The sequence below is a fragment of the Geotrypetes seraphini genome, chromosome 7, assembly GCF_902459505.1.
Source record: "Geotrypetes seraphini chromosome 7, aGeoSer1.1, whole genome shotgun sequence".
Classification (NCBI taxonomy): Eukaryota; Metazoa; Chordata; class Amphibia; order Gymnophiona; family Dermophiidae; genus Geotrypetes; species Geotrypetes seraphini.
In genome coordinates this window covers 153723483-153749199 of record NC_047090.1, presented here as the reverse complement: position 1 = coordinate 153749199, position 25717 = coordinate 153723483, and the positions used below count along the sequence as shown (strand labels likewise).

The 25717-nt window shown below is 41.8% G+C and overlaps 1 protein-coding gene across 5 annotated transcripts in view; it reads left to right on the top strand.

Moving 5' to 3' along the window:
* CEP170B (centrosomal protein 170B) overlaps window positions 1–25717 on the top strand; it is a 162640-nt gene that overhangs the window by 108210 nt on the left and 28713 nt on the right. For all 5 annotated transcript variants that reach the window (XM_033951231.1, XM_033951229.1, XM_033951230.1 and 2 more), the window contains 3 exons: window positions 5128–5368; window positions 11735–11894; window positions 23508–23645. In XM_033951231.1, the coding sequence (XP_033807122.1) occupies window positions 5128–5368; window positions 11735–11894; window positions 23508–23645 (539 nt within the window). The remainder of the gene's footprint in view (window positions 1–5127; window positions 5369–11734; window positions 11895–23507; window positions 23646–25717) is intronic.

Below are 25717 nucleotides of genomic sequence, written 5' to 3'. Positions count from 1 at the left end.
AGAGTCAAATAACCCACCTAAAATTGTGCAGATAGGCGCATATGTTATAAAATATGCATGTGTTTCACGCTCCTCTCCAGCTCTGCTTCTGGGAACACTTAAACATATAGCCCTGGATTCTATATAGGTAGTCCAAAATTCAGTGCGGATCCAAGATCCACGAATAAAGTAATTAGTTAATGAGATGTTAATCAGTAATTGGTGTTAATTGGCAGTCATGTGGATCTATGCTCTGATTTACCCTGATTCTATAAACAGTGCCTAGTGGCTAGACGCTGCTCGACACCGTTGTCAGTCAACTGCTAGGTGATGTTTGTAGAATTGAGCCTAACGGGGCCTAACTCAATTTAGGCGCTGTTAAGCATCATAATCCCCCCCCCCCTTTTACTGAACCGTGATAGCGGTTATTAGCGTAGAGAGCCGCGCTGAATGCTCCGCGTTGCTCCCGACGCTCGTAGGAACGATGCAAGGTTCCACTTGAGTAGTCCCCGCCCAGGAGAAGGATCGAAGTGTCACCGTTGACGATATCTTGAAATCCTCTGATCAGTGCGCAGCAACAGCCGAGAGAGCAAACAGAATGTTAGCAGTTATTAGGGGGAATGGAGAACGAATCTGAGAATTTTATAATGCTTTTGTATCTGTCCATGGTGTGGCTAGACCTCAAATACTCTGTGCAGTTTTGGCCACTGCATCTCAAAAAAGATATAGGGCCCCTTTTACTAAGGCGCGCTAGCGTTTTTAGCGCACGCACAAGATTAGCGTGTGCTATAGCGTGCGCTAGCCGAAAAATTACCGCCTGCTTAAAAGGAGGCGGTAGCGGCTAGCATGCGGGGCATTTTAGCACGTGCTAAAACCGCTAGCGCACCTTTGTAAAAGGAGCCCATAGTGAAAATAGAAAAAAGTGCAGAGAAAAGGGATGACATGACGTCCCTATGAGGAAAGGCTAAAGAGGTCAGGGCTCTTCAGCTTAGAGGAGAGACAGCTGAGGGGGATATCATAGAGGTCTGTCAGTTACTGAGTGGAATGGAATGGGTAATTATAAATCTCTTGTTCACAGTTTCCAAAAATACAAAATAGTCTAAAGAAATAAAACAAAAAAACAAAGGAAATAAGGTGATACCTTTTTTTTTTTGGACTAACTCAATGCATTTTATGATGAGCTTTCGAAGGTAACCCTTAAGAAGAAGGGTTACCTTCGAAAGCACATCATAAAATGCATTGAGTTAGTCCAAAAAAAAAATGGTATCACCTTATTTCATTTGTTTTTTGTTTTATTTCTTTAGACTACCTTGGAAAGTGGACTAACACAGCCACCGCACCATTTCACTCAAAAATACGAAGAGTAGGGGGGCACACAAGGAAGGTACTAAGGGCTCCTTTTACGAAAGTGCGCTAGCGTTTTTAACGCACGCACCGGATTAGCACATGCTGTAGCACACGCTAGCGGAAAACTACCGCCTGCTCAAGAGGAGGCGGTAGCGGCTAGCGTGCAGGGCATTTTAACACGCGCTATTCCACGTGTTAAGGCCCTAACGCGCCTTTGTAAAAGGAGCCCTAAGTTAAAACAAATTGGAGGAAATACTTATTTTTTCACTCAAATGTGTAATTAAGTTCTGGAGTTCATTGCCAGAGAATGTGGTAAAAGTAGCTAGCAGGGTTAAAAAAAAAGTTGCACAAGTTCTTAAAAGAAAAGTCCATACACCACTATTAAGATATATTGCTTATCCCAAATATAAGCATTGCAATTTCCCACGTCTAAGATCTGTATTACACTTTTGGGATCTTGCCAGGTACTTGTGATCTGGAGGATACTGGGCTTGATGGACTTTTGGTCTGACCCAGTATGGCAATGCTTATGTTCTTTTGTTCTTATTTTTCAAATTGTTATATAAGCTCCTAAAGATTAGTGCTCTTGTACTGCTTTGCGTTCAGATACTAATGGAGAGATTTACCTGGATCCCTGCCTTAGGGTTAACAAGGCATTGTTTTCCCTATGGAAGAAATGCCTTCTTGTCTGTTGTTCTTTATTAATTGCCCTCTGGATTTCCAAAATAAATAATTTCCCTAATGAAGGTAATTCACAGACGTGTGAGTTCTGTAAACTGTTGTCATCTTACACCCAAACTCACTTTATAGTTCTCTTAATCCTTTTATTGCCCTCATGCGTGCATTTATAGAAAGTGAACTAATCAAGCACTGCAAGTAACAGCTTGAGCCGGTCTCCTTTAACTGCATCCTGTGACTGAAGTATGCCTTAAACATTGTACCTGTTTTTCAGAGCAGGAATAGCCTGCCTGGTTGAACTGCATTTTTTTCTATAAAATAATGAAGGTGTGGAAGTCTGTATCTCACTTATACAAAGCTCTGCAGAAAAGCTTATGTTTTACTGCATATCAGAGTTTCCAAATGGTTAAAAACCTAAGTAGAAAAAGCTTCTCCTACAATGGACCCATCCTGTATTGTAAGTTACAAATGGAGAATGTTGTAGCTCTTGTTAAGATGAATTGGTTTTCAGTCTGTAGGGCTTTCAGGTGACATACTTTACTAACCGGCTTCCTGAAAGTGGACTTTGTGGCAGATAAATTCTAACATAACTATCTTTCTTACCTTTGCTAAGCTGGGCTTTTGTTAACAATAATACTCATCTTCCTTGTTCCTCCATAGGGTGCTGTTTTGCATTATCTCTGCATAGTTTGGGAAGATTTAATACTCAATACTTTTGTATACAGTTGTTAATATGTGACCAGGTTGTGCAACTCCATGCATTGGGCCTATAAGACAAATCCATAGACAGTGGAACAGGATGAGCCACTGGGGCCATGGCCTAACTAACTTTTTGTGCCACAAAACTTCAGCAGTTGGAGCAGAGGTTGGTTGGTTTAACCCCTGAGGCAACCAAAGAAAGACATAAGGAGCCATCCTGAAAGCCTGAGTGGATTGCGGCCATTTGAGACTGGAGCTGGACAGCCTTGTCATGTTCGGTATGCTTGTACTAAAGATGCATTTCTCTTGCTGGAGTAGAGCACTAGAGGAGCCTATTTCTGCTTCTCTGCTCATGAGCTGATTTTTTGCTGGTCAAGCTGTGAAAAAAACAAAGTGTAAACTGAATAAATGTAACTACAGTAGGTATCCTTCAAACAAACAGGATGGTTGGATAGGCTGGAGTGAGCTTAGATGGCAACTTCAGCAGTCGGAACCCAGGACATTACCAGGTGGACTTCAGTCTATGGCCCATAAGAGACAAGTTAATTTAGTCATGTATTTTTAATGAGAATAACTAATGGGCAGACTGAACGGACCGTTCAGGTCTTTATCTGCCGTCATTTACTATGTTACTGAATCAGGGCCAGCTTAAGCATCGGTCTTTGGGGTGGTAGAGGGTCTGCAGCTAAAATGAAACTCAAAGAACCATAGGATATTTTTACTGGATGGGTTTGGGAGTGTTGGTATTGTGGTGATTGTAATTGTGGAGTTTAATTATTAAAGCATGAGGAGGAGGGAGGAGTCTGTAGGCCTAAAAAATAATTGAAGGCCCACCTAGGGCGCTTAATATGTTTGCACCACTGCTGCACCGAATTCTCGCAATTTAGTTAGTGTTGAGATAAAGAAAAAGTACTGTGAATCCTTGATGCGTTGTTCTTTCTTGTGTATAGAATTGTCCAGCCTTAAAATATAAAGTATTTCTTTGTTGAAGGTTTCGCAACCTTGGATACAATGGACTGGAGGGAATTAACTTTTGCTTCTTGATATTATATCTGTTCTATTTAGGGACATTTGGTTTATGGGAGGGGGAGAGAAGAAGGATTGGGAGGGATGTTCTGTAGGGGGTAAAATGTTGTAGATGTGTTGTTTGATGTTAGCACTTGTGGGCATTGAAGAAACAGTGTTTCTCAAATTGTTTTGTATATAAAATGTGGTAAAAAAAAAAAAATTGAGGTGTAGAAGGAAAGCAGGGTGTTCAAAAGAACCTTCTAGCTGACCGTCCGTGCTGAATTAGGGTGATACACTTCTCCCTCCGTATTCGCGGTGGATGCGGGCAGCCAATAGGCGTGAAAATGGAAAAAAAACGCAAATAACTTTTTTACATGTTATTTGCTGTTTTGGAAAAGCGCCATCGTTTTTACTATTGAAACCGCAAATAACTATTGAAACCAGCGATTTCAGGGCAGGCAAGCAAGCAGCGATTTCTGGCCAGCCAGCCAACCAGCGATTTCTCTCTAGGGATGCTGGGAAGCAGCGTTTTTCTCATTGCACATTGGGGAAACATGGAAGCAGCAAATTTGTGGGAGAAAGCATGGAAGCAGCGATTTTCAGTTATAGTACAGTAATGGTAAGTGCTAAACTTTTTTTATCGGTACTGTACAGTAAAAGGAAAAATCTTTAGTGATGACGTTTTTTTTGGGGGGGCGGAATCAGTGGCCGAAAAATCGCGAATAAGCGAAACCGCAGATATGGAAACTGCGAATACGGAGAGAGAAGTGTAGTATGTATGAATTCTCTGAAGTTGACTGCATTTGGGAGTTGCAGGGTTATTTTCATGGAAAGGGCAAACAAGTATTATTATTCACTCCACTATGTATGGGGGTGCCATTTGGGCATAAGTGTGTTCCTGCCTTACAAGTAACTGGTGACCCATCTCTCTCTCATGTTTCAAGGCTTTTTGGTTCTGATACATTAGCAGTGATTTTAGAATTTATTCAGTTTATAAAGTGTTGATATGGACCTGATTAGCTTGGTGAAAGATTTTCTTCATTTTTTTTATGAAAGAGGAAAGGAGCAGCTAATACAGAAATAGAGATGCATGCTTCCAGCAAAAGAGCTACATTTCCTGTAAATGGCTACTTTAAAATCTTACTCATGGACTTAATTTGCAGGGATTCTGTGTAAATGAAATAAAAGTAATTAGGAGAATAAATCTTAACTTCAGTCAACCTGAGCGTTTGGCTTACAAACTGTGGGCAAACAGCCAAATGACTTTATCCCCAAAATAAGCAGCCTGAAATTTGTGATGCTTTTCTTTGCACAGAACCCCTTTAGGTGGTCTTTTCGTGGTCTTGGGATTGTCTGGATTTCTTTTTCTTGCTTAATTCTTTTCTTCCTTTGTGTCAAACCAATTCGTGTCATAAGCTTCGAGACGAAGACAGCAGGGTTCAGATTATACTTCTACTTCAGAGGAGGAGTATGGCTCAAATCACAGCACCCCTAAACACAAACGCTCCCATACCTCAACAGCCACACAGACGTCGAGGATGCACGTGCCTAGCTCGCTCAGGCAAAAGCACAACGCAGAGGACGAGGACGACGACGATGAGCCGGAAACGTATCGCAACTTAATGGCGCAGACGGTGGAAATAGCAGAAATAGCCAGGTGAGTAGCTGTGCATAGTTTGCTGCACTTTGCATCCCTTCCCATTAAATGTTTGTTAGAAATGAATGTCAACAAGCTGCAAACGATACCTATCTGTTGTCTCAACTAAACATATTATGGGTCAATTTTCAAAGGGGATGTCTAGTGATGTCTGCTAATTTGCCTGAAGTATATGTGTAGATTGTGTGTTTTCAGTGGCACCTGTTCCATACATATACTTTTTGGGTGTCTACATCTAGCATATATGTTTAGGCCAGGGCTGCCCAAATCTGGTCCTCGAGATCTACTGGCAGGCCAGCTTTTCAGGATATCCACAATGAATATGCATGAGAGAGATTTGCATACCAAGAAGGCAGTGCAGGCAAATCTCTCTCATGCATATTCATTGTGGATATACTGAAAACCTGGCCTGCCAGTAGATCTCGAGGACCGGACTTGAGCAGCCTTGGTTTAGGCCATATGCGCCAGCTTATACCTTTTTTTTGCCATATCCAGCCCAAATGTATATGCTAGACTTGTGGAACAGCATATTAGAAAGGTCATCCAAGTTTGAATTGGAATGTCCATGTTACCAGTGACACAGAGTTCATCTAGAATGAGTTCCAAACTATGGATGATGACGTGCTAAAATGGTGACAAAAACGTCCATGTGTCAGGACATGAATATTCATCAACCAGTTTAGTAGGAGAATGTAAAGTGTTTCTACATAAGAACATAAGCAATGCCTCTGCTGGGTCAGACCTGAGGTCCATCGTGTCCAGCAGCCCGCTCACGTGGCGGCCCAACAGTTCCAGGACCTGTGCAGTGATCCTCTATTTATACCCTTCTATCCCCCTTTCCAGCAGAGCTGAGACTTACTTGATTTTCATTTTTTGTGGAGAATGGCGACCATGTAAAGGTTAGATGGGGGTCACCCTCCAAAACCTTTCCATAAAGTACTGTTCAGTCTCAGTACTCTTCCAGGAGCAGGTCTAAATACCAATGTCTGTATTTGTGGACATGAAATTTTCCATTCCCTTCTGAAATCAGTAGTAGCTAGGACATGAACATCAAAGTGTCAGCCACACCCAGTCCCGCCTAGAACAAGCTCTTTTGCAATATGGACATTCCATGGGCTTGGATTGCAATAACACGATATTGTAAAATTGATATTTGAACATCCCTTTGTTATGGACGTATAAAATACCAAGAGTACTTCTAAAATAAGCACCATAGGCACCCAATATCTGCACCTACCTCTAGAGTAGGCATAAAGGGCCTGATTTTAGTAACAATGCCATAAATTATGTGGCGATAGGTGCCCTAATGTCACCTAACTTAATTCTTATAATTGGTGTTAATTGGTGCAATAATTGACCGCGTTGTTTAAAACCAATCAAAAAATCATTATAAAAAAATGTAAATCATTATAAAGAAAAATGTAGGTGCCACAATCATGTCTACAGGCGCTTGTGCACATTAACTATATCTGTACCACTTTGCTCGCATTTTAATTGTGTGCGTTGCAGAAAATTTTATTTGCTCATTTCTATTCTGCCCGGAACCTAAGTGAAGTACAAAATTAAATACAGAATTAAATCAAACATAACATAAAATCAACAACACTCTGAACTGAATAAAAACAGAAAAGAAATAAAATATTAAAATGAAGTGAAACAGGCACTTAAATCTGTGGCTCAGTTCTGAACGTCTGTGCCATTTGTAAATTGACCTCATTTGAGCCAAGGAACATGCAAGAAGATTATGGGTTGTCAGTTGTATATTTGGGCAACATTGCTGTTTGTTTTGCCTATCTTTCCAAAACTCATCACAAAGGAATCATTTACTCAAATGATTGTGCCCAGCTGAAACCTAATCTAATGGTTTAAAAACATGTCCCCTCTAACTGGCTAAATATGCATGATTGAAGTCAAAAGCCACAATTACACATAGGGATAAACTGTCAAATATCAATCAAAGTTCAATAATTTGTTGCACTATAGGAAAAATATGCAAGGGTGCCACCCTATATAATTTATAGAATAAGTGAACTTCAAAACTCTGCACAGTGGTGCTTCATTTGCAAATCCACCCTTATAGCAGAGACCAGTTTCTTCTCATAAGTTCAATTCAATCTCAAGGAAAAATAGGACCATCCAAAAAAAACCTCCAAATACAACTTACAACAAAATTTTAAGAACCCCCCCCCCCAAGTGTTTTTGGAGAAAAAAATGGGTGTCCTACAAAAACCCCAAGACAGAACCATAAAACCTCAGAAATCACTTGATATTCTTCCCTCCAAAATCTTTTCAATCATCTATATACTTGGTGTGCACTACACAATTAATTTTTCAAAAAGTGACTTTTCAATAAAAAAAAAGAAATTGTATAGAGTGGGACTTTTGCATATTTTTCCTATAATGTAGCAAATTATTGAATTTGGATTGGTAAGTCACGAGCCACACACATTTAGCTAATTAATAAGAGAGACGGATTTGGAAGCATTCCAGGGGCAGGTTTTTGACGTTAACCAATGTTGATGACTACATTTAGCCAGGTAACTACCATCAGAGCCAAGTAGCACTAAAATGAAAGAATTCCTGAATGGCGCTACCATCTCAACTTCACAGCTCTGTATTTGATCAACACTTATATCACTCATTTTACTTTCTTTTCATATTTTTACATATAAAATGTTTACTCAGCCTTCAAAGACTGGTATGAATTCCTGTCTTAACGCCAGGACATAACCAGCCAACATAATAGTACATCATTTCGTGGACAGCACTCGTAGATGTTAATCATCTGTTCAACCTATGAACGATCTTTCTGATGCAGTCATTATTAAGATGGATTTAGGAAATCCACTGCTTATTCCTAGGATAAGAAGCATAAAATCTGTTTTACTAGTTGGGATCTAGCTAGGTACTTGGGACCTGGGTTGGCCACTGTTGGAAACAGGATACTGGGCTTGATGGACCTTCAGTCTGTCCCAGTATGGCAGCTCTTATGTTCATATGTGAGCCAAGTATAAGACAATCAAGCCATTGTGACATCACTGATGAGGTTGGATCTTAGGCTTTGGGGGAATGAGGCATTATGACATCATAATCTCAGCTCTGGAATGTTGCTACTCTTTGGGTTTCTGCCATTGTTGGAAAAAGGATGCTGGGCTTGATGGACCTTTGGTCTGACTCTTATGTTCTTATGATGTACTATATTTATTTAGTTTTATAGCCTGTCCTCCCCAGGAGCCCAGAACGGGTTACAATGGCACATACACAGAGTATATCAGACAAACAACATGGTCATAGATTAGTTGAGACAGATAATAGTATTGGATGGCTATCTCCTGGCTTTAAAATAGGAACTGTATACCAGGCTTCGAAAGTTGAGTAAACATTTTAAAATATTGAAAAGGAAGGAGAATGAATATTTTTGAAAGACTACTGATACAAATATTGATAAAATATAGGCCTGTGATGATGAGATGATATAGCCGTGTGTGTGTATATATATATATATATATATATATATATATATATATATATATAATCTTTTGTGATTGTCTTTATTATTGTCTATTATTGTGAGTGATTTGAAGTAGACTTTCACTAATTTATTTGGACATCTACCACAATTGAAAGTGACAAAAGCAATTTGCGCAACAACCAAACCTCACTAACCAAGAAGGAATCCTTATCACTCTTACAACACAAGCAAAGAATTCCGAGAGAACATGCAACAAATGGTGAGTATCCCCTGTTCAATAGTCAACCCCTGTTCAATAGTCAATCAAATACTATCACCCTCAAGTACATAGACAAAATACTTAAATAATACCAACATCCTCAGCCAACATAGCCAAACATACTATGAGCAAGCTGGAGGGAATACCAAAGTAAGGGCAAAAGGAAACTAACTCAGATTCCTACTAAGAGACACAAATTGACCTGAGCAAAACGCAGTTGATACTGCTAGTGATTTTATGGACACTCCCTCCTGCCCCCATCCCACAGAAGCAAAATGGACATCCCTCATTCTGTTTCGCTGTCGCAGGGGAGGTGGTCAGCATGAAAGGAGGGAGTAGACATCCCTCCTGCTGTTTTCGCTGCTGCGGGGGTGGTTGTTGCGGGTGCTGGTTTGTTGGGGAAGGGCTACATTGGGGAGGGCCATCATTGGCCGGGGGGTGCTTTTTATCTTTTTTGGGTTTTTTTTAATGGAGCAGATATAGTGCATGTATTCCATTAAGGAAAAAAAGGGTGCTTTTTTTTATGATCGCTAAAAGCAATCACTTTTTTTTTTTTTTTGCATCAGGAAGCCATGTTGGAGCATCAATCGCGCTACTAGTTTACATGGCATTTCAATATTAATGAGCTTATTTGCATGGTTGGATCGGAGAATGAGCGATTGTGCAGAAAACCAAGCGGTGAGCTGTTTTCTGCATCAGTTCGGCAAATGCGATCGTCACTAAAGCTGTCAAAACAGGTTTAGCGATGATCGCTGGCTTTAGTGCATACGGGCCCTGGTGTCTAGGGTAAGATCAGCATTGAGCAATGGAGGACAAGTACTACTAACACAATTTGATGTCTCTGACATTTGACACATTAAATTACACTTTGCTACTGAATAAGTTATCCGAATTGGGAATCTTTGAACTTGTAGTAAAATTGTTCCAAGGCTTCTTAACAAACAGACGATACAGAGTCTAAAAGATAAATCCTTCTCAAACTACTGGAAACCACCCTGTTGAGTATCACAAGGATCTCTGATCTCACCACTTCTGTACAATATCTTTATGACTACCTTAAATTAAATTGATCTAAGTCCCGAGGAATGGCTCTACTCCTACGCAGATGATATCTTCCTTTTAATCCCAGCGGATTTGAACATAGCAACCATGTTAACCAAGCTCACCAGAGTACTAGAAGAAGTAAAACAATGGTCAGCAAGATACCATCTTAAACTAAACAGAGAAAACCCCCAAACTACTACGGTTCAGCTGACACACGTACTCCATCCTACCATCAACCTGGTGAATGGAACCAGCTTCAACATCGAAAAAGGAGTCATCCTAGACAGGCTCACTAAATTTGAAGAGTTTGTAAACAACCTAACCTGGAAATCATTCTTTATGCTACAGAAGTTGAAAAGTGTCAGACCCTATTTTACCAACATCAATTCAGAATACTAGTACAAACAACCATTCTGTTGTCTCGACTATTGTGATGCCTTACTAGCAGGAATCCTCCCCCCAAAAAAAACTAATGAGAAGAATTCAACATTACAAATGTTCTACAAATCAAAATTTGATCATCTCACACCACTACTCAGAGAATTACATTAGCTCTCAATAGGAAAACAGGTTGAATTCAAAGTATGCTGCATAGCCTTTAGAACTCTATATGGAGATGTCTCAGATGGCTTTCCCAGATTCACAGAATTATTAGGCTGTGACTGATCGTCTAATATCATTTCTATCGTTAAAAGGCATAAAATGTAAGCACTCCCAATGCAAATAATTTAATTATCAAACAGCAAAAGTTTGGCATTCTCTTTCTACAATGATTCGAACTATTACTATACTGCTGCCTTCAGAAAACAACTGAAAACATGGCTCTTCACAAATCCTGAGGGATGCAACCTAAATTAGATGCCACCATAGGTTTACCCTATAAAACTGAAATAACTTGGAATCACTATCTATGAAAACAATATAACTTTATATGAACCAAGTGTATGCCAAAACAGCAACTTGATAGTTATTCTGTATTATATAAATAGTTCTATGTAATACTAACAATATCTGTAATCCGCCTAGAACTCTACCTTAGGAGAATTTGGCGGAATATAAGGTGGTAACATAGTATAACATATTTATATGATACTTGCATGAATGCTGATATCGCCTTTGCTGCACAATGTTGGGAACGCTTTCACTTAATGCCATATAAAAGTAAAGGGCTGATCTAAGTACTGTAGTGGCTTATCAAATTATCCCCTTAGTTATAACTCTGGAAACAAATGATCTCCTTAGTTATAACAAGGACGTAGCTGCTTTCTTGGTGCATGACCTTGGAAGCACAGGTTTGGACTGATTATAAGTTCCCAAAAGTGGGAGGGAACAAGGTGCCAATGATTTTTACATGAACTGACCAGGAATATCTTTAACTCATGGAATTGTGCTTCTTTTGGTCACATCAGAGCTCTTTCCTAACTTTGGCAGAAGGGCGATTTAGAGCCAGTGCCTGGTTCACTTCTTGTTCATCTTCATGTCGTATCCACTTTACCCTTCTCCTATCTGTTTTTTTTTTTTTCAGATTTCTAAAACCAGGTTGACGCAGACCTTTCAGTTTGTTTCTAAAAACATATTGTTTTTGCTGCAGGCTGAGCCAGACATTGCAAAAAGACGTGGCCATCCTAGCTAGAGAGATCCATGATGTTGCAGGAGATGGAGATTCTCAGAGTTCTTCGGGGACTGGGCCAAGCAGCTCTCTCAGCTCCATACCCAACACTCCAGCTTCCACCATATCTGCAAGGGAAGAGGTAAGATGGAAGAGGTGCAAGTGCTTTTTAGTAATCGTGGCCAGCTCAATCTATGAACCAGATGAGGCATTGGCCTAGGGTGCTAGTGATAAAGGGTGCCAAAATCCCAGTCTGGCATCTCTCTCTCTCTCTCTTCTTTCCACTCTGCAGGTGAGGAGGGAGAGATGCTAGATTGGGATTCAGGATTTTGGCACCTTTGATCACCAGCATTAGAAGAAAGAGGACTTAAGATAGAGGAGGAGCTACTGGATCATGGTTTGGGGTGGCACTGATGCAAAAATTGACTTGGGGAAGCATAGTCCCTTGAGCCGGTCTTGTCAGTAGTGTCAGCATCTGGAAGCCTGGATGCATAAGCTCTTGCCTGTCTACATACATAGGCAGTGGAACACTTTTTTGTTTGGGGGGGCCCAAAAGCACTCCCCCAGGCCTGCCCAAGCCCCACCCCAAGCCCCAAGCCCCACCCCAGACCCCACCTCCATAATAATAGTACTAATTGTAAATGCCATTTCTTCCATTCATTTTTCATATACATAATATAATCTTATTAACAATACACAATGGTAACTAAAAAATTAAACTACAAAAAGCACAGTATTTACCCCTCCCCACCACTGCAAGCATTTCTTCCTCTCTCCTTCATCCCTATGTGCAATATCTCCCTCTCTCTCACTGTGCACCATCTCTCTCTCTCATTCCTTCCCTTGCTGCAAAGGGAGTGGGGAAAAAAAGAGAGAGGGATCCAGCCCCTCTATTGCCACATCCAACATTTCTCCCTCTCTTATCTCACAGACTGTGTGCAGCATCTTTCACCCCTGCCCACGGGCTCCATGCCCAACATTCCTCCTTTTGTCACTCCTCTCCAGCTCCATGCCACATCTCTTCCTCCATTCCTTCCACCAATATGTCCAACATTCCTCCCTCTTGCATCCCTTTCATCTGTCCCACTGTTCCCTCTCCAGCACCACATCCAACATTTCTCCATCTCATCTCTCTCTACCTCACTCCTCTCCCATCACTATGTCCAACAATTCTTCTCTTTCTTCCTTTCCCTCTCACTCACACCCATGCTCAACAATTCTACCTTTCTGTTCTCTCCCCCACCTCAGAATCTCTTTCCTCCTCAATCCATCCTTCCATCCTATGTCCCAAATTATTGCTCCCTCCCTCCTTCCTTCGTCCCAAGTCTGTGCCCCCTCCCTCCCTCCTTCCTTCCTTTGTCCCCAGTGCATGCTCCCATCCTTTCTTCCATGATTCGATTCACCCTTCTCCCTCCCTCCTGTGACCCAATGCGCCTCTCTCCCACCCTTCCTTCCTCCATTCCTCACATATCTCCCTCCTGCCCTCATATAAGTCTAACTTCTCCCCCTTCCCTCACTCCCTCTCCCAAGTCCTATTTGCTCCCTCTCTCCCCCAAATCTGAAATGCCATGCCGGTGGAAGAGGCACCTTTCTACCGGCCAGCATGCCTGCTGGTCGACTCTCTTGGCTGTTTCCCCTCGCCAACATCTACTCCTTCCCACAGCGCATATACCTTTAATTTCTTGTAAAAGTGCAGCGCCGTCCTGATGGCCTGATCTTCCCTCCACTGCGGCCCACCCTCTCTGACAACTTCCTGTTTCCGTTAGGGCAGGCCGCAGTGGAGGGAAGACACTGGGGCCGACATCAAGACGGCGCTGCACTTTTACAAGAAATTAAAGGTATACACATGGTGGGAAGGAGTAGATGTCGGTGAGGGGACGCATCAGAGAGTGCCAACTAGTAGGCAATCTTGCCGGGTAGCAAGATGCCACTTCTTTCCCTGCAAGATCGCTTTTGGGCCCTGTTATATTACCGGCAATTTTTGGGGTGGTCATGGCCCCTGTGGCCCCCCCGTTCCGATGCCTATGTGTGCATATGTCACATGTCACATATAACCTCTGCTTTTAATAAACTGCCTATGTCTACGTTCGCTCTTAATCCAGTACTTAAATGTAGTAAAGAAATAGATCAAAAGCGCTTCACTTTTCTTATGGCAACCTATTGGCGAGGAGGTGACTCTCTTTGTGGACTAGAAATTTCTTTTAGAACTGAGAATTAACTTGGTCTATGGCAGTAAGGAACCTGATCACTTGTGGTGGTTAATACATTTAACTCCTTTAAAATATAGCAGGGCCTACTTACTAAAGTTTTTCTCACATTTTGTGTCTGTGGGAAAAGAGGGAGCTTTTACATTTAATATGAACATTTATATTCTGCTCTACCAGACCTCTTCAGATGTATTACAGAGATAAGATAGTAAAGGACTAAGGGATTGGGCCTTGTATATTGCCTTTTTGTAGCTATTCAACCACACACAAAGTGGTTTACATAAATAATAATAATAATTTTATTCTTATATACCGCCAAAGCCATGAAGCTCGAGGCAGTTTACAACAAGAAGCGCTGGACAATCAGCGAAGAGGTCACAATTCATAGTCACCAATACAATCTTACATAATGAAAGAAGTGGAAAGCTATATAGTTCTTAAGGTTACTGGTTGAAATAGCAGAGCTATAAAAATTCTTAGTTTACAAATCGATTGAACAAACTCGTTTTGACCAATTTTCTGAAATTGAAGTAGTTTGAAGAGAGCATGATAACGTTACTCAGCCAATCGTTCCATTTGCCTGCCTGGAAGGCAAGGGTTCTGTCCAGGAATCTTTTGTAGTGGCAGGTCGGATAGGTGAATAGATGTATTCTTCGTGTGGGCCTAATAGAACTTGCCAGGTTAAATTGGGAAACTAGATAAATGGGGGCCAGACCAAATATTGATTTGTAACACAGACAAGAGAACTTAAACAGAATTCGCGCCTCCAGGGGCAGCCAATGGAGTTTTTGATAATAGGGGCTTATGTGTTCCTATTTCTTCAGCCCAAAAATCAGTTGAACTGCCGAATTTTGAATGACTCCGAGTCTTAGAATGTTTTTTTTTAAGGATCCCAAGTAAATGATGTTGCAATAATAGAGCATGCTTAAGATGGAAGATTGAACCAGTAAGCAGAAGGATGTGGCATCAAAATATTTTCTGATGGTTCTGAGTTTCCATAGTAACAAGAAGCATTTTTTAACCAATAAATCTGTATGAGCATTTAGGGTAAGGTGGTGGTCCAGAGTCACTCCTAGAATTTTTATGGAGTGGTCAATAGGGAAGACCTGACCATTCAAGGAGATCAATGAGTCTTTGATTTTGTTGTTAGGACTTGCCAGGAAAAATTTAGTTTTATCTGTGTTGAGCTTCAATTTGAATTTGGCCATACATAGTTCGATTTGCTTTAGAATGGATGATAGATGAATCTTTGTCTCGGAGGTCAGAGTAGTAAGGGGAATAACTATGGTGATATCATCAGCATAGATATAAAATTTAACTTTTAAGCTATGTAGTAAATTCCCCAGTGAGGCCAGGTAGATGTTGAACAATGAAGGGATAGAGGAGAGCCCTGCGGGACTCCGCAAGAGTTTACCCAACTACAGGATTTTTTTATTGTCACTATAGACTTGATATGACCGTTTACTCAAGAAACCCCGAAACCATCCTAACATGTTACCTGAAAGACCAATTGACTCTAAACAGTCAATCAGAATGGCATGGTCAACCAGATCGAAGGTACTACTTAGGTCTAGTTGCAGAATTAGTGCACTGGTACCCTGACTGAATAAGGTATAAAGGAAATCCAGCAGTGATGCAATGACAGTTTCAGTGCTGAACCCAGAACGAAAACCTGACCGATTGTCTTGCAGTATGCTAAATTTGTCCAAATACATTACTAGTTCCTGGTTGACCAAGCCTTCCATCAACTTAATGAACAAGGAAGTGCTTGCAATTGGTCTGTAATTAGATGTTATAATTAGATGTCAATTTGGTAGATTCTCTAGGATTTTTGACGATCGGGGTGATCAGAATCTGGCCTAAATCCTCAGGAAAAGTACCGGTTAGAAAAAGAGAGGAGATCCAGTTGTATAACTTGGCTTTAAATGTGACTGGAGCAACTTTCATTATATTTGGGGGGCAGCAGTCTAATCTGCAGTAGGAATCAGCGTATTTCATGTAATATTTGGAGAATTGTTGCCAGAATGGAGTAGTAAATTATTCCAGGCCATATCTACCCTAGGTTCATCTTTGTGTTGGGCAAATGGTAGTTCAAATGGTTGGTTGTGTAGCCCGTTAGTTTGGATCTCAAATTGTTGATTTTGTTGTTGAAAAATTCAGCCAGGTCTTCTGCAGATGGTAGGGAATATGGTAGGGGTAGAATATGAGAAGGCCTGTATATCATAAAGATTGTTGACTAATTCAAAGAGATTTCTACTGTTGGTGTTAGGTGATCCGATTTTTTGGGCGTAAAAGTTAGTGCATTCTTTATTATTAGTTTTTTGCATTCGTTTAATTTTTGTCTCCAATTTGACCTCCCCACACTGTCCCCTGATTTCAACCATGGTCTTTCTAGTTTCCATAACTCCCGTTTCACATTTCCTAACTCGGTATCGTACCAGCCATCTAGATTCTTATTTCTTATTTTTCTTGGTTTAGAGGGGCCATTTCTGCGTTCTCATGTTGGTTCAAGAGTCTGCCGAAAAGGAGTCTGAGTCTGAACTAGAAGTTATGTCATAGTGTGACCATAATTCTACTGGGTTCACCCTACCTCTGCTAGCTACCATTTTCTTAGGTACAGCATTTCCCCTATCTGTCCTGATGGGCTCACAATCTATCTAATGTACCTGGGGCAGTGGAGGATTATGTGACTTTCCAAGGGTCATAGGGAGCAGTATGAGATTTGAACCCACAACGTAAGGGTGCTGAGGCTGTAGTTCAACTACACCACAGTACAGACAATTAGATACCCATATTTGGGTTTACCTGTCTGATATGTGGATAAAGCATATACAAATTAACCATCCAGGCTAACAAACAATAAGTAATCTAATTGAATAAAAATTCTTGAAACCGCCATGTGTTCAAGACACATCTGAAATTCTTAGAAGATAGAATTCTCAATTCAAAGGGAAAAGCATTCCAGGACCCTGGACCTCACCATAAGAGGGGTTTATTTATGGTTTTCTATAGTTGAAAGTGCTCGACATTGGGCAGATCTTTCTTATCCACCAGAGCCCACCCTTGAGCAATAAATCTTGGAACACAGCAAAGGAGGACCTTGCATGTGAGATTTGGCTATCCATGGCTAAATGGGCATCTATATGCCCTCAAGTCTGTACCCTAAGCCACAGGATCAGTTAGAATTGTAGGAAGTATCTACAACCCTCTGCTTACTCTTCACTAGGCTCCAGCTTCATTCTTCATCAGTTACTTAACCTGCCACTGACTGAAGTTTATAAATGTTAGTTAGTTTATAGTTGATTTGTATTTGCTGACTCGCTTTATTCTGATGGAGAGGTCAAGGCAGAGTACAAATTACCTAAAAGCAAGAAAGAAACTTTAAAACTAAATAGTTAAAACAAATTGCAAATACTCCAGACAAAAACAATCGGGCAACAAAAACGTTCAGTCAAGCCAATCATTTTGCAGACGTTCAAGTGTCTTGGTCAAGGGCAAGAGACTTAGAATAAGCTGTGCACAAGCTGGCACCTCCAGCATCTGGTCTCAGATTGTTCTCCAAAGGCCTTATGAAAGAAGATACTATTAAGGCTTGAACTAAACTTAGGTTAAGAATGCTCTGCTTGTAGGGAAAGAGGAAGACATTTTGTCAAGCCTCTGCCAGAAAGAAAAAAAAGCATATTGTTTGGTGGATTGTAGTCAAGCTTGTACAGGCCCCGGGAAGACCAGTCAGTAGTCTGAGAGGAAAAAAAAGCATGAGAGGGGGTACATGAGGAATTATGAGAATCATCAAGTACTGAGAAACCTTTGTATGCAGAGTCTTGAATGCAAGAACAAGAATTTAAAATTTAATTAGAAATTCTATAAGCCGGCAGTGGTGTAGCAACAAGGGAGAGACACAAGCATGGCAGAGGAGACAAATAGCAAACATGCAGCAGTGTAATTTTATTTTTAAAATTTATTTATTACATAAGAACATAAGAATAGCCTTACTGGGTTAGACCAATGGTCCATCAAGCCCAGTAGCCTGTTCTCACTAGTACCTGGCCAAAATCCAAGGAGTAGCAACATTCCATGTTACCGATCCAGGGCAAGCAGAGGCTTCCCCCATGTCTTAATAACAGACTATGGACTTTTCCTCCAGGAACTTGTCCAAACCTTTCTTAAAACCAACTACGCTATCAGCTTTTACCACAACCTCTGGAAACGCGTTCCAAAGTTTAACTATTCTTTGAGTGAAAAAATATTTCCTCCTATTGGTTTTAAAAGTATTTCCCTGCAATTTCATCGAGTGTCCCCTAGCCTTTGTAATTTTTGACGGAGTGAAAAATTGATCCACTTGTACCCGTTCTATTCCACTCAGGATTTTGTAGACTTCAATCAGATCTCCCTTCAGCCATCTCTTTTCCAAGCTTTTCCGTTTTAGTCTTTCCTCATATGAGAGGTGTTCCATCCCTTTTTCATCTTGGCTGCTCTTCTTTGAACCTTTTCTAGTACCGCTATATCTTTCTTGAGATAAGGAGACCAGGATTGAAATCAATACTCCAGGTGAAGGTCGTACCATGGAGCTGTCATTTTCAGTTAGTAGCCCCCCAATGTATGGTGGTAGGGGTTAAGTGAAATGCGCACTGACAGACGCCAGGTCCCAAGTTCAGTTCCCTCACAGATGACTCACCAGAAAGTAGAATAAACGAGCACAGCCAGAGGTGATTGCAAAAGAATATATTATAGAAATAGTCTTACAGAAAAGCAATATTCTGAAGCATTACAATTAAGTAGAGAGCATTACACTTAAGAAGAGAGCAAAGCAGTTTCTCTGCCCTACAGAGTTCAGAAAGAAGCTTGCAGTTCTAGGGAGAGCCAGAGTAATAAAGAAAGAACCAGAGAGCCCAGAGATAGATAGATAGATTGATAGCTCGATAGAAAAAGAGAGATAGATATGTGTTGCAGAGAGGAGGCTTTTATACCTTGGAATCCCATTCTGAATAGAGAAAATATTGTATCTCCCAGTATCTTTCTGTTTAGAATTTGCAAACTGTTTGAGACAATGGTTAATTTAATGGATAAAGGAGGGTGTGATAATTGCAAGCATGGTGATGGGATTAGCCTCTGGCTTCTTTGTCCCATTCAAGCAGGCCATTGTCCTAAGCACCCTCTTAATCAGACATTAACACCTTTTAGCTAGTCATGATTCAATCGGGGCAACTTAAAACATATCAGGGATACTTAACACAGTCTCCCTGCCTTACAGAGTCTATCTGCATTCCCATGCCAGAGTCAGATTGATATAATTTCCCATAGGCCTCCGCTGACATAAGTAATGCCATCTAAAAATGCTGAATGGTAGCGATAGCTAGGCTGACAGGAGCGATACAGAGGCATTATAATATTTTTAGTCTTGTTAACCATCCCTAGCATCTTGTTTGCATTTTTGGCCGCCGCCACACATTGACCTTTATAACTTTACAAGCACAAGCTGTGAATCCAGTATAGAACAGTCTCGCATATTAGAAATGGCAGAGAAAAAAAGTAAAGTAGAAATAAATAAATAATGATTTGTTCCTGTAAGTCCACAAAAAGGGAAGAAAGTTCCATTAGGAAAATAAAAAGACAATTATTCCAACACATCAAAAACAAATTAACAATATACCCTACAATCAGAGCACTCCTAAATAAATCATATTCTAGCTCAGGGCACTACAGCTGGTCAAAGACTCTCTTGAAGCAGTTTTCAACTGTTTGGATCAAAAAAGATGTTATCTGTTGTTCTCATACAGGATCAAACATTTACAGGGAAAACATAACCAAAAAAAATAGCACCTAATGAAACAACCCCTTGACGCTTAGACAGAAACTGCTTCTCCTTTCTTGAGTAGCAATACCACCAGGGTAATTTTATAAACACTACCACTACTTCCTCTGTCTCAAAAGCAAGCAGGAAATGCATGCTAAGCTAGTATTCTGTAAGGGGCACTCTGTGTAGAACACACTTTACAGCAGGGGTGCCCAAATGGTCGATCGCGTTGCCTTTGCGATCTTTTTCTCCCTGCTGCTTCCCCGAGCCAGGCCTGGCGTGTACAAGCGCCGGACATACAAAACTTCACCTCTGACGTCAATTCTGACGTCGGAGAGGAAGTTCTGGGCCAGCCAACCGCTGCCTGGCTGGCCTGGAACTTCCTCCCTGATGTTAGAACTAACGTCGGAGGTGAAGTCTTGTGGGCTCAGTGCTTGTACGCGCCAGGCCTGGCTCGGGGAACATAAGAACATAAGCAGTGCCTCTGCTGGGTCAGACCAGAGGTCCATCATGCCCAGCAGTCCGCTCACGCGGCGGCCCATCAGGTCCAGAACCTGTATAGTGATCCTCTATCAGCAGCAAAAGGACAAACCCCGGAGAGAAAGGCAGCGTGCCTGCCAGCATATTCTCCACACCTGCCTCTCCATGCATCTTTAACTCACCAACAGTCCCTGCCGAACTAGAAGGACGCACCTCTACCACCTACGAGAGCGCCGCCTTCTTATCCCCAAGCGTGTCTTTCACCCGGGGAGCCAGCGCGCACTCCGTAGCCCACAAAGCCGCCGCCGCTGCGTCCCCTGAGCAAGCGGCAGAACACATTCCCGACAGTGTGCAGTGCTTACTACACTGTGAACAGCGCTTAACCGCTTCCGCCGCCATGACTCCAAACAAAACAGCTGTACTCACGATCCTCCTGAATCTGAAAGGCAGAGTCCTTTTACTACCGCACAAATCCTGTGCCAGTGAAACCGGGTTTGGTGAAGCGTTGGTGGTTTGGGGTTGGGGGTAGGGAAAGAATTAGGGAAGTGGAGAAATCGGCACAATGGCTTGGGGGGGGGGGGGGGCAGGGGGAGAGAGAAAGAAAGGCAGAAAGAAAGAAATATTGGCTTTACAGAAGAAGGAAGTGGAACCAGAGACTCATGAAATCACCAGACAGAAAGGTAGGAAAAATGATTTTTTTTCAATTTAGTGATCAAAATGTGTCCGTTTTGAGAATTTATATCTGCTGTCTATATTTTGCACCATGGCCCCCTTTTACTAAACCGCAATAGCGGTTTTTAGAGCAGGGAGCCTATGAGCATTGAGAGCAGCACAGGGCATTCAGCGCAGCTCCCTGCGCTAAAAACTGCTATCGCGGTTTAGTAAAAGGGAAGGGGGTATAGTTGTCTATTTCTGTATAGTTGTTACTGAGGTGACATTGCATATTTTAAAGTCATCTGCCTTGACCTCTGATAAAAACCCTGAATACAAATGATAATTAACATATTCTCTGCGTACAGTGTGCTTTGTGTTTTTTAAAATTTTATTGTTGGTAGATCATTTTGACTTGGTCATTTTGAAAGTAGCTCGCAAGCCAATAAAGTGTGGGCACCCCTGCTTTACAGTATACTAGCTTAGCACAGATCATCCCAGTGCCTAACTTTCAGCAGCATTTATTAAATTCTGCCTTTAGTGTATGTTTCTCTTCCCGTCCTCCTCCCCATACATACTTCTCTCACCTTTTATTCTTACAGTTCGGGTCTTCCCCTCTCCTCCCATCCACTGACACCAGAAGCCGCAGGGTGCAGAAATAACCATGGTTAAAAAAATTTCAGTTCATTCTTGGTTTTAAATGAAATTTTCTTGATTTGTGTACATTTTTTCAGGTTCATTTCATCTGTTCTTTCAGGGGTGTGCATTATGGCATAATTCTACAAAGTAGGTGCTAACATTTACACTAGAGAATGACACGGGGAAAAAAATCTTTCCACGTCACTGCCCCGTCAACTGACCACCATCCCCTTCACCACCCCGTCCCCGCCATCCCCATCACCACCCCCTCCCCGTAGCATCCACCCTTCCCTCTTGCCACCTCACTGCCCTTCAGCAGCCCAAGAATCTCCCTCCCTCCCCCTTATCAGCGTTAGTAAAGAAACTTACTGAAGCCGGCGGACACTGCCTGACTGTGCCTACAGTCGCATGTGTGTGGGCGGAAGCTTCTCCTCTGATGCAACCGGAAGTTGGGTCAGAGGAGAAGCTTCCGCCCACACACATGCGACTACAGGTAGGCAGGCATCTCTGGCTTCAGTAAGTTTCTTTACTAAAATGCCGCGCAGGTAAGGGGGAAGGAGGGAGATAGATTTGGCCATAGGGAGGGAGGGAGGGAGGGAAGGAGGAAGGCCGTGCGCAATCGATGACCATGCGCCTTCCATCCCTTAACTGCAGGGACAAGGCCATTCACCGCTTCACGGGGGCGGTGGATGGCCTTGTCCCTGTGCCCGCAGTGAGAACTTTTCCCCCACACTGTTTCGGCGGGCTACCCTTGGCTAGCTGCGGGTAACTGCCACCGTGTCATTCTCTAATTTACACGCCAGTTATTATATTCAGTGTACTAACAGGTATGCTTGTATGTATGTGATTATATGCCAGATATGTGCCTACTAAGCATCACTCTGTAAATATGCACCTATCTCCAATAGCATGTACTTTCCAGGTTGCAGCCTAAGTGGAGCATAGACGGGATGCAAAGTTATGCATGTAACTTATAGAATGCTATATAAGTTGCATACTTAATGCCAGTTAAGCTAATGTAGTGTTTTATAAAGAAGTGTAAGCACCTATGTTCCTTTATAGAATATGTGCCAACCAGGTGCACAGTTGAATTATCCTTTGGTGTGTACTTTAGAATGTCAGATATATGAATTGTACGGAGGTTAATTCATAAATAAACACACATACAGCTATTTGCATACACTTTAAATTTTTAGGTACCTAAGCAAACCCAGTGCAAAACTCCTGTTAAGGGTGTATGCTTCCAGTCTGCATATAATCTTTCCTGAGTCCTATGTGCTTGAAAATCCTATTCCTTCACCCCAAGATATGTTTGGGGACAAGCAGCAGGAGTAGCGATATCGGCCCCTTTCTGTCTTCCTTGTGGTGTGGTTTGTAACCTTTTACAGTGGAAGGGATAAGAACAGATATCACCATTTCACCATTTCTACTGCTGAGCATAAGGTGGAATGAATAAATGTATGTTTTTTCATCATTCCTCCAAACCGGTCCAGATAAGTGGGTATGCACACTCCTACCAGCAGATGGAGACTTAGAATCCTATGATATCATCTTACAAGAGACCTGTGTAGCCCTGACTCAGTCAGTATTTCTCGGTCTCCAGCAGATGGTAGGTGATACCTGTGCAACTCATTTCTGATCTGGTGGTCAAGTAGGTCCTCTGAGCTTCTAGATTTGTAAGTAAACTGGATATGGTCCCATGTAACACTCTCAGACTTACATTAAATCTACTTTTATGCAGATAACATTTGGCCACTGAGTATGTTAATTGACTTGATGTTATCTGTATAAGCTCTAAAAATACACAGCAGCAGCATATGTATAACTTATTGTGTGTATCAAGCCCATGAGTTGTTCTCTGCCTCTGCTTGGACAGGTCTGAACTGAAAGTTCAGGGCATTCTTGAGGCTTAGCTTGTGGCTGCTCTTAGTTGCTGTTCTGAGAAGTTTGTTTCTGTGAATAAACTTGATTATCCTTTTCCTAGCTGGTACAGCATATTCCGGAAGCAAGTCTGAACTATCAAAAGGTTCCCCCAGGATCAGCAGGACTGAAGGAGTTTGATCAAAATATGAACAGTCGAGAAGAAGACCCTTCAAGGAGGAGAGCAAGAAATAGAGAAGAGGTCCTCTTTCATTATTTTTCTGTTCTGCCTTTTAATTTATAACATTTTATTGAAGGAAATAAATTAATATAATATAATACAAATAGATTTTCCTTTCAAATAGATTCACAATTATGATATTTTCATACATATTTCTATCATTCCTCCAAAATATATTTCCATATGACCCATATCAACCGTCCTTCTCCCCCCACTTCCCTTCCCCCTCCTATTAACATTGTATTTAAGTAATTAATCAAATTATAATAAATTATGATATTTACATACATATTTCTATAATTCCATCAATATACATTTCTATATGACCTGGTCTATACTAGAGAATGACCCGGGGACAAATTTGTCCCTGTCCCCACTGGAACTCAATTTCCCTATCCCGTCTCTGTAGGTTTTTTCGCTGTCCTGCCCCGTTCTTGTAAGCTCTGCCTTAACCACACAAGCCTCAAACACTTATGATTCTAAAGTGTTTGAGGCTTGTGCAGATGAGGACGGAGCTTAGGCATTGGTGGAATGAGGCATTATGACATCACAATCTGAGCTCTAGAATGTTGCGGCTTATGATTTTAAAGTATTTGAGGCTTGTGCAGATGAGGACAGAACTGGGACAAGGGCAGGAAAAGAACTCTCTGGAATGGGATGGAAAAATTAATTCCCGTGGGGACAGGAAAAATTTGTCCCCATGTCATTCTCTAGTCTACACACATGTTTACAAGAACAGTAAAGCTAGTTTGGATCATTTCATGAATTTTTGTATGCTAAGCCTCTGTGGTAACTAACATAACAAGAGTACTTGCTCTTCTACAACTGTCATTTTTTTTAGCTGTTCATTTTCTACAGAAAGCAGCAAAGGTAATAACATATAATAGGAAGATCTTGTTCGTCTGCTTCTGCAACTTCATTTCAGCAGACAAACTGAGGAATGGATTGAGCTTTAATTTGAGTATGGGAATTGAACCCAGCTGTTGTGTAGGGTAAATTCTGTGAGCACACTACAAAATCAATTGCCCTTCCTGTGACAAATTTTAATTTAATTACTTATAATCTGCTTAACTATATTCAGTTGTAGGCAGAGTAAAAACAAAATAGCATATTGATACATTGTTTATCATCAAAGAGACAAAAGTACTAGAGCTGCATTTCGCTTAAAATTTTTAATTGCAATTAATTTTGCAATTAAAGGCAATGGGCATAGCCAGTAGCCCATTGTGGTTGGGGAGGGGCACACATTTTCTCTCCCTCTCCCTTCCCTGCATTAGATATCGTGCCTTTCCTGTTGGGGATGCCAAAGCCCTGCCAGTTGAAGAAATTCACTGCCAAAGCTGCCCCTTTCCTCTTCATACTGCCTCAGGAGCAAGGAAGTCAGCAGTGTTCCTCCAGCTGCTGACTCTTGCTCTCCCCAAGTGTGCTTAGTCTGTGCATAAATGGAGCAGGCTCAGGGAGTGGAGGCACGCCACTGGCTACCTCGCTTCTGAGGCAATATGAGAAAGAAAGGGGTGACTCAGGCAGCTGGTTTCTTCCATTGGCAGGGCTTCAGCTACTCCACTAGCCATTGAACAAGTACTACAGCTTGGAGAGGGCCTGACCCAAAGTTGGGGATCCAGGACCCCAAGGCCCACCGCCATGGCTATGCCACTGATGAAAGACCAAATTTCTTCCTTTCTTTCTTTCCTGTCTGCCTACCATCCAACACCTCTTTTTTCCTCCCTCCTTCCACCCTCTCCACCCCAAGCCCATTATCTCACTCTTTCTTTCTTCCCTCCCAACAGCTCTCCTGTTCCTCTCTTTCCACTTCCCTCCCTCCCTTGCATTTTCTGCTCTCTCAGACCTATCTGCAATTCTCTCTCAATCCCTCCTCCCCCTACCTGGTCTGGTATCTCTCCCTCCCCTGCCAGGCTTGCTTGTAGTTCTCCTTTGTCTCCATCCCCTCATGGACCCGACCAAAGCGCTCTCTCAAGCCCCTTCTTCCTTCCCAGACATGTCCACAGCTCTTTCTCAAGCCCCTTGTCTCCCACCCAGTCCAGCATTTCTCCCTTCTCTCCTGGACTTGCTCACGGATCTCTTTCAAAGTTCCC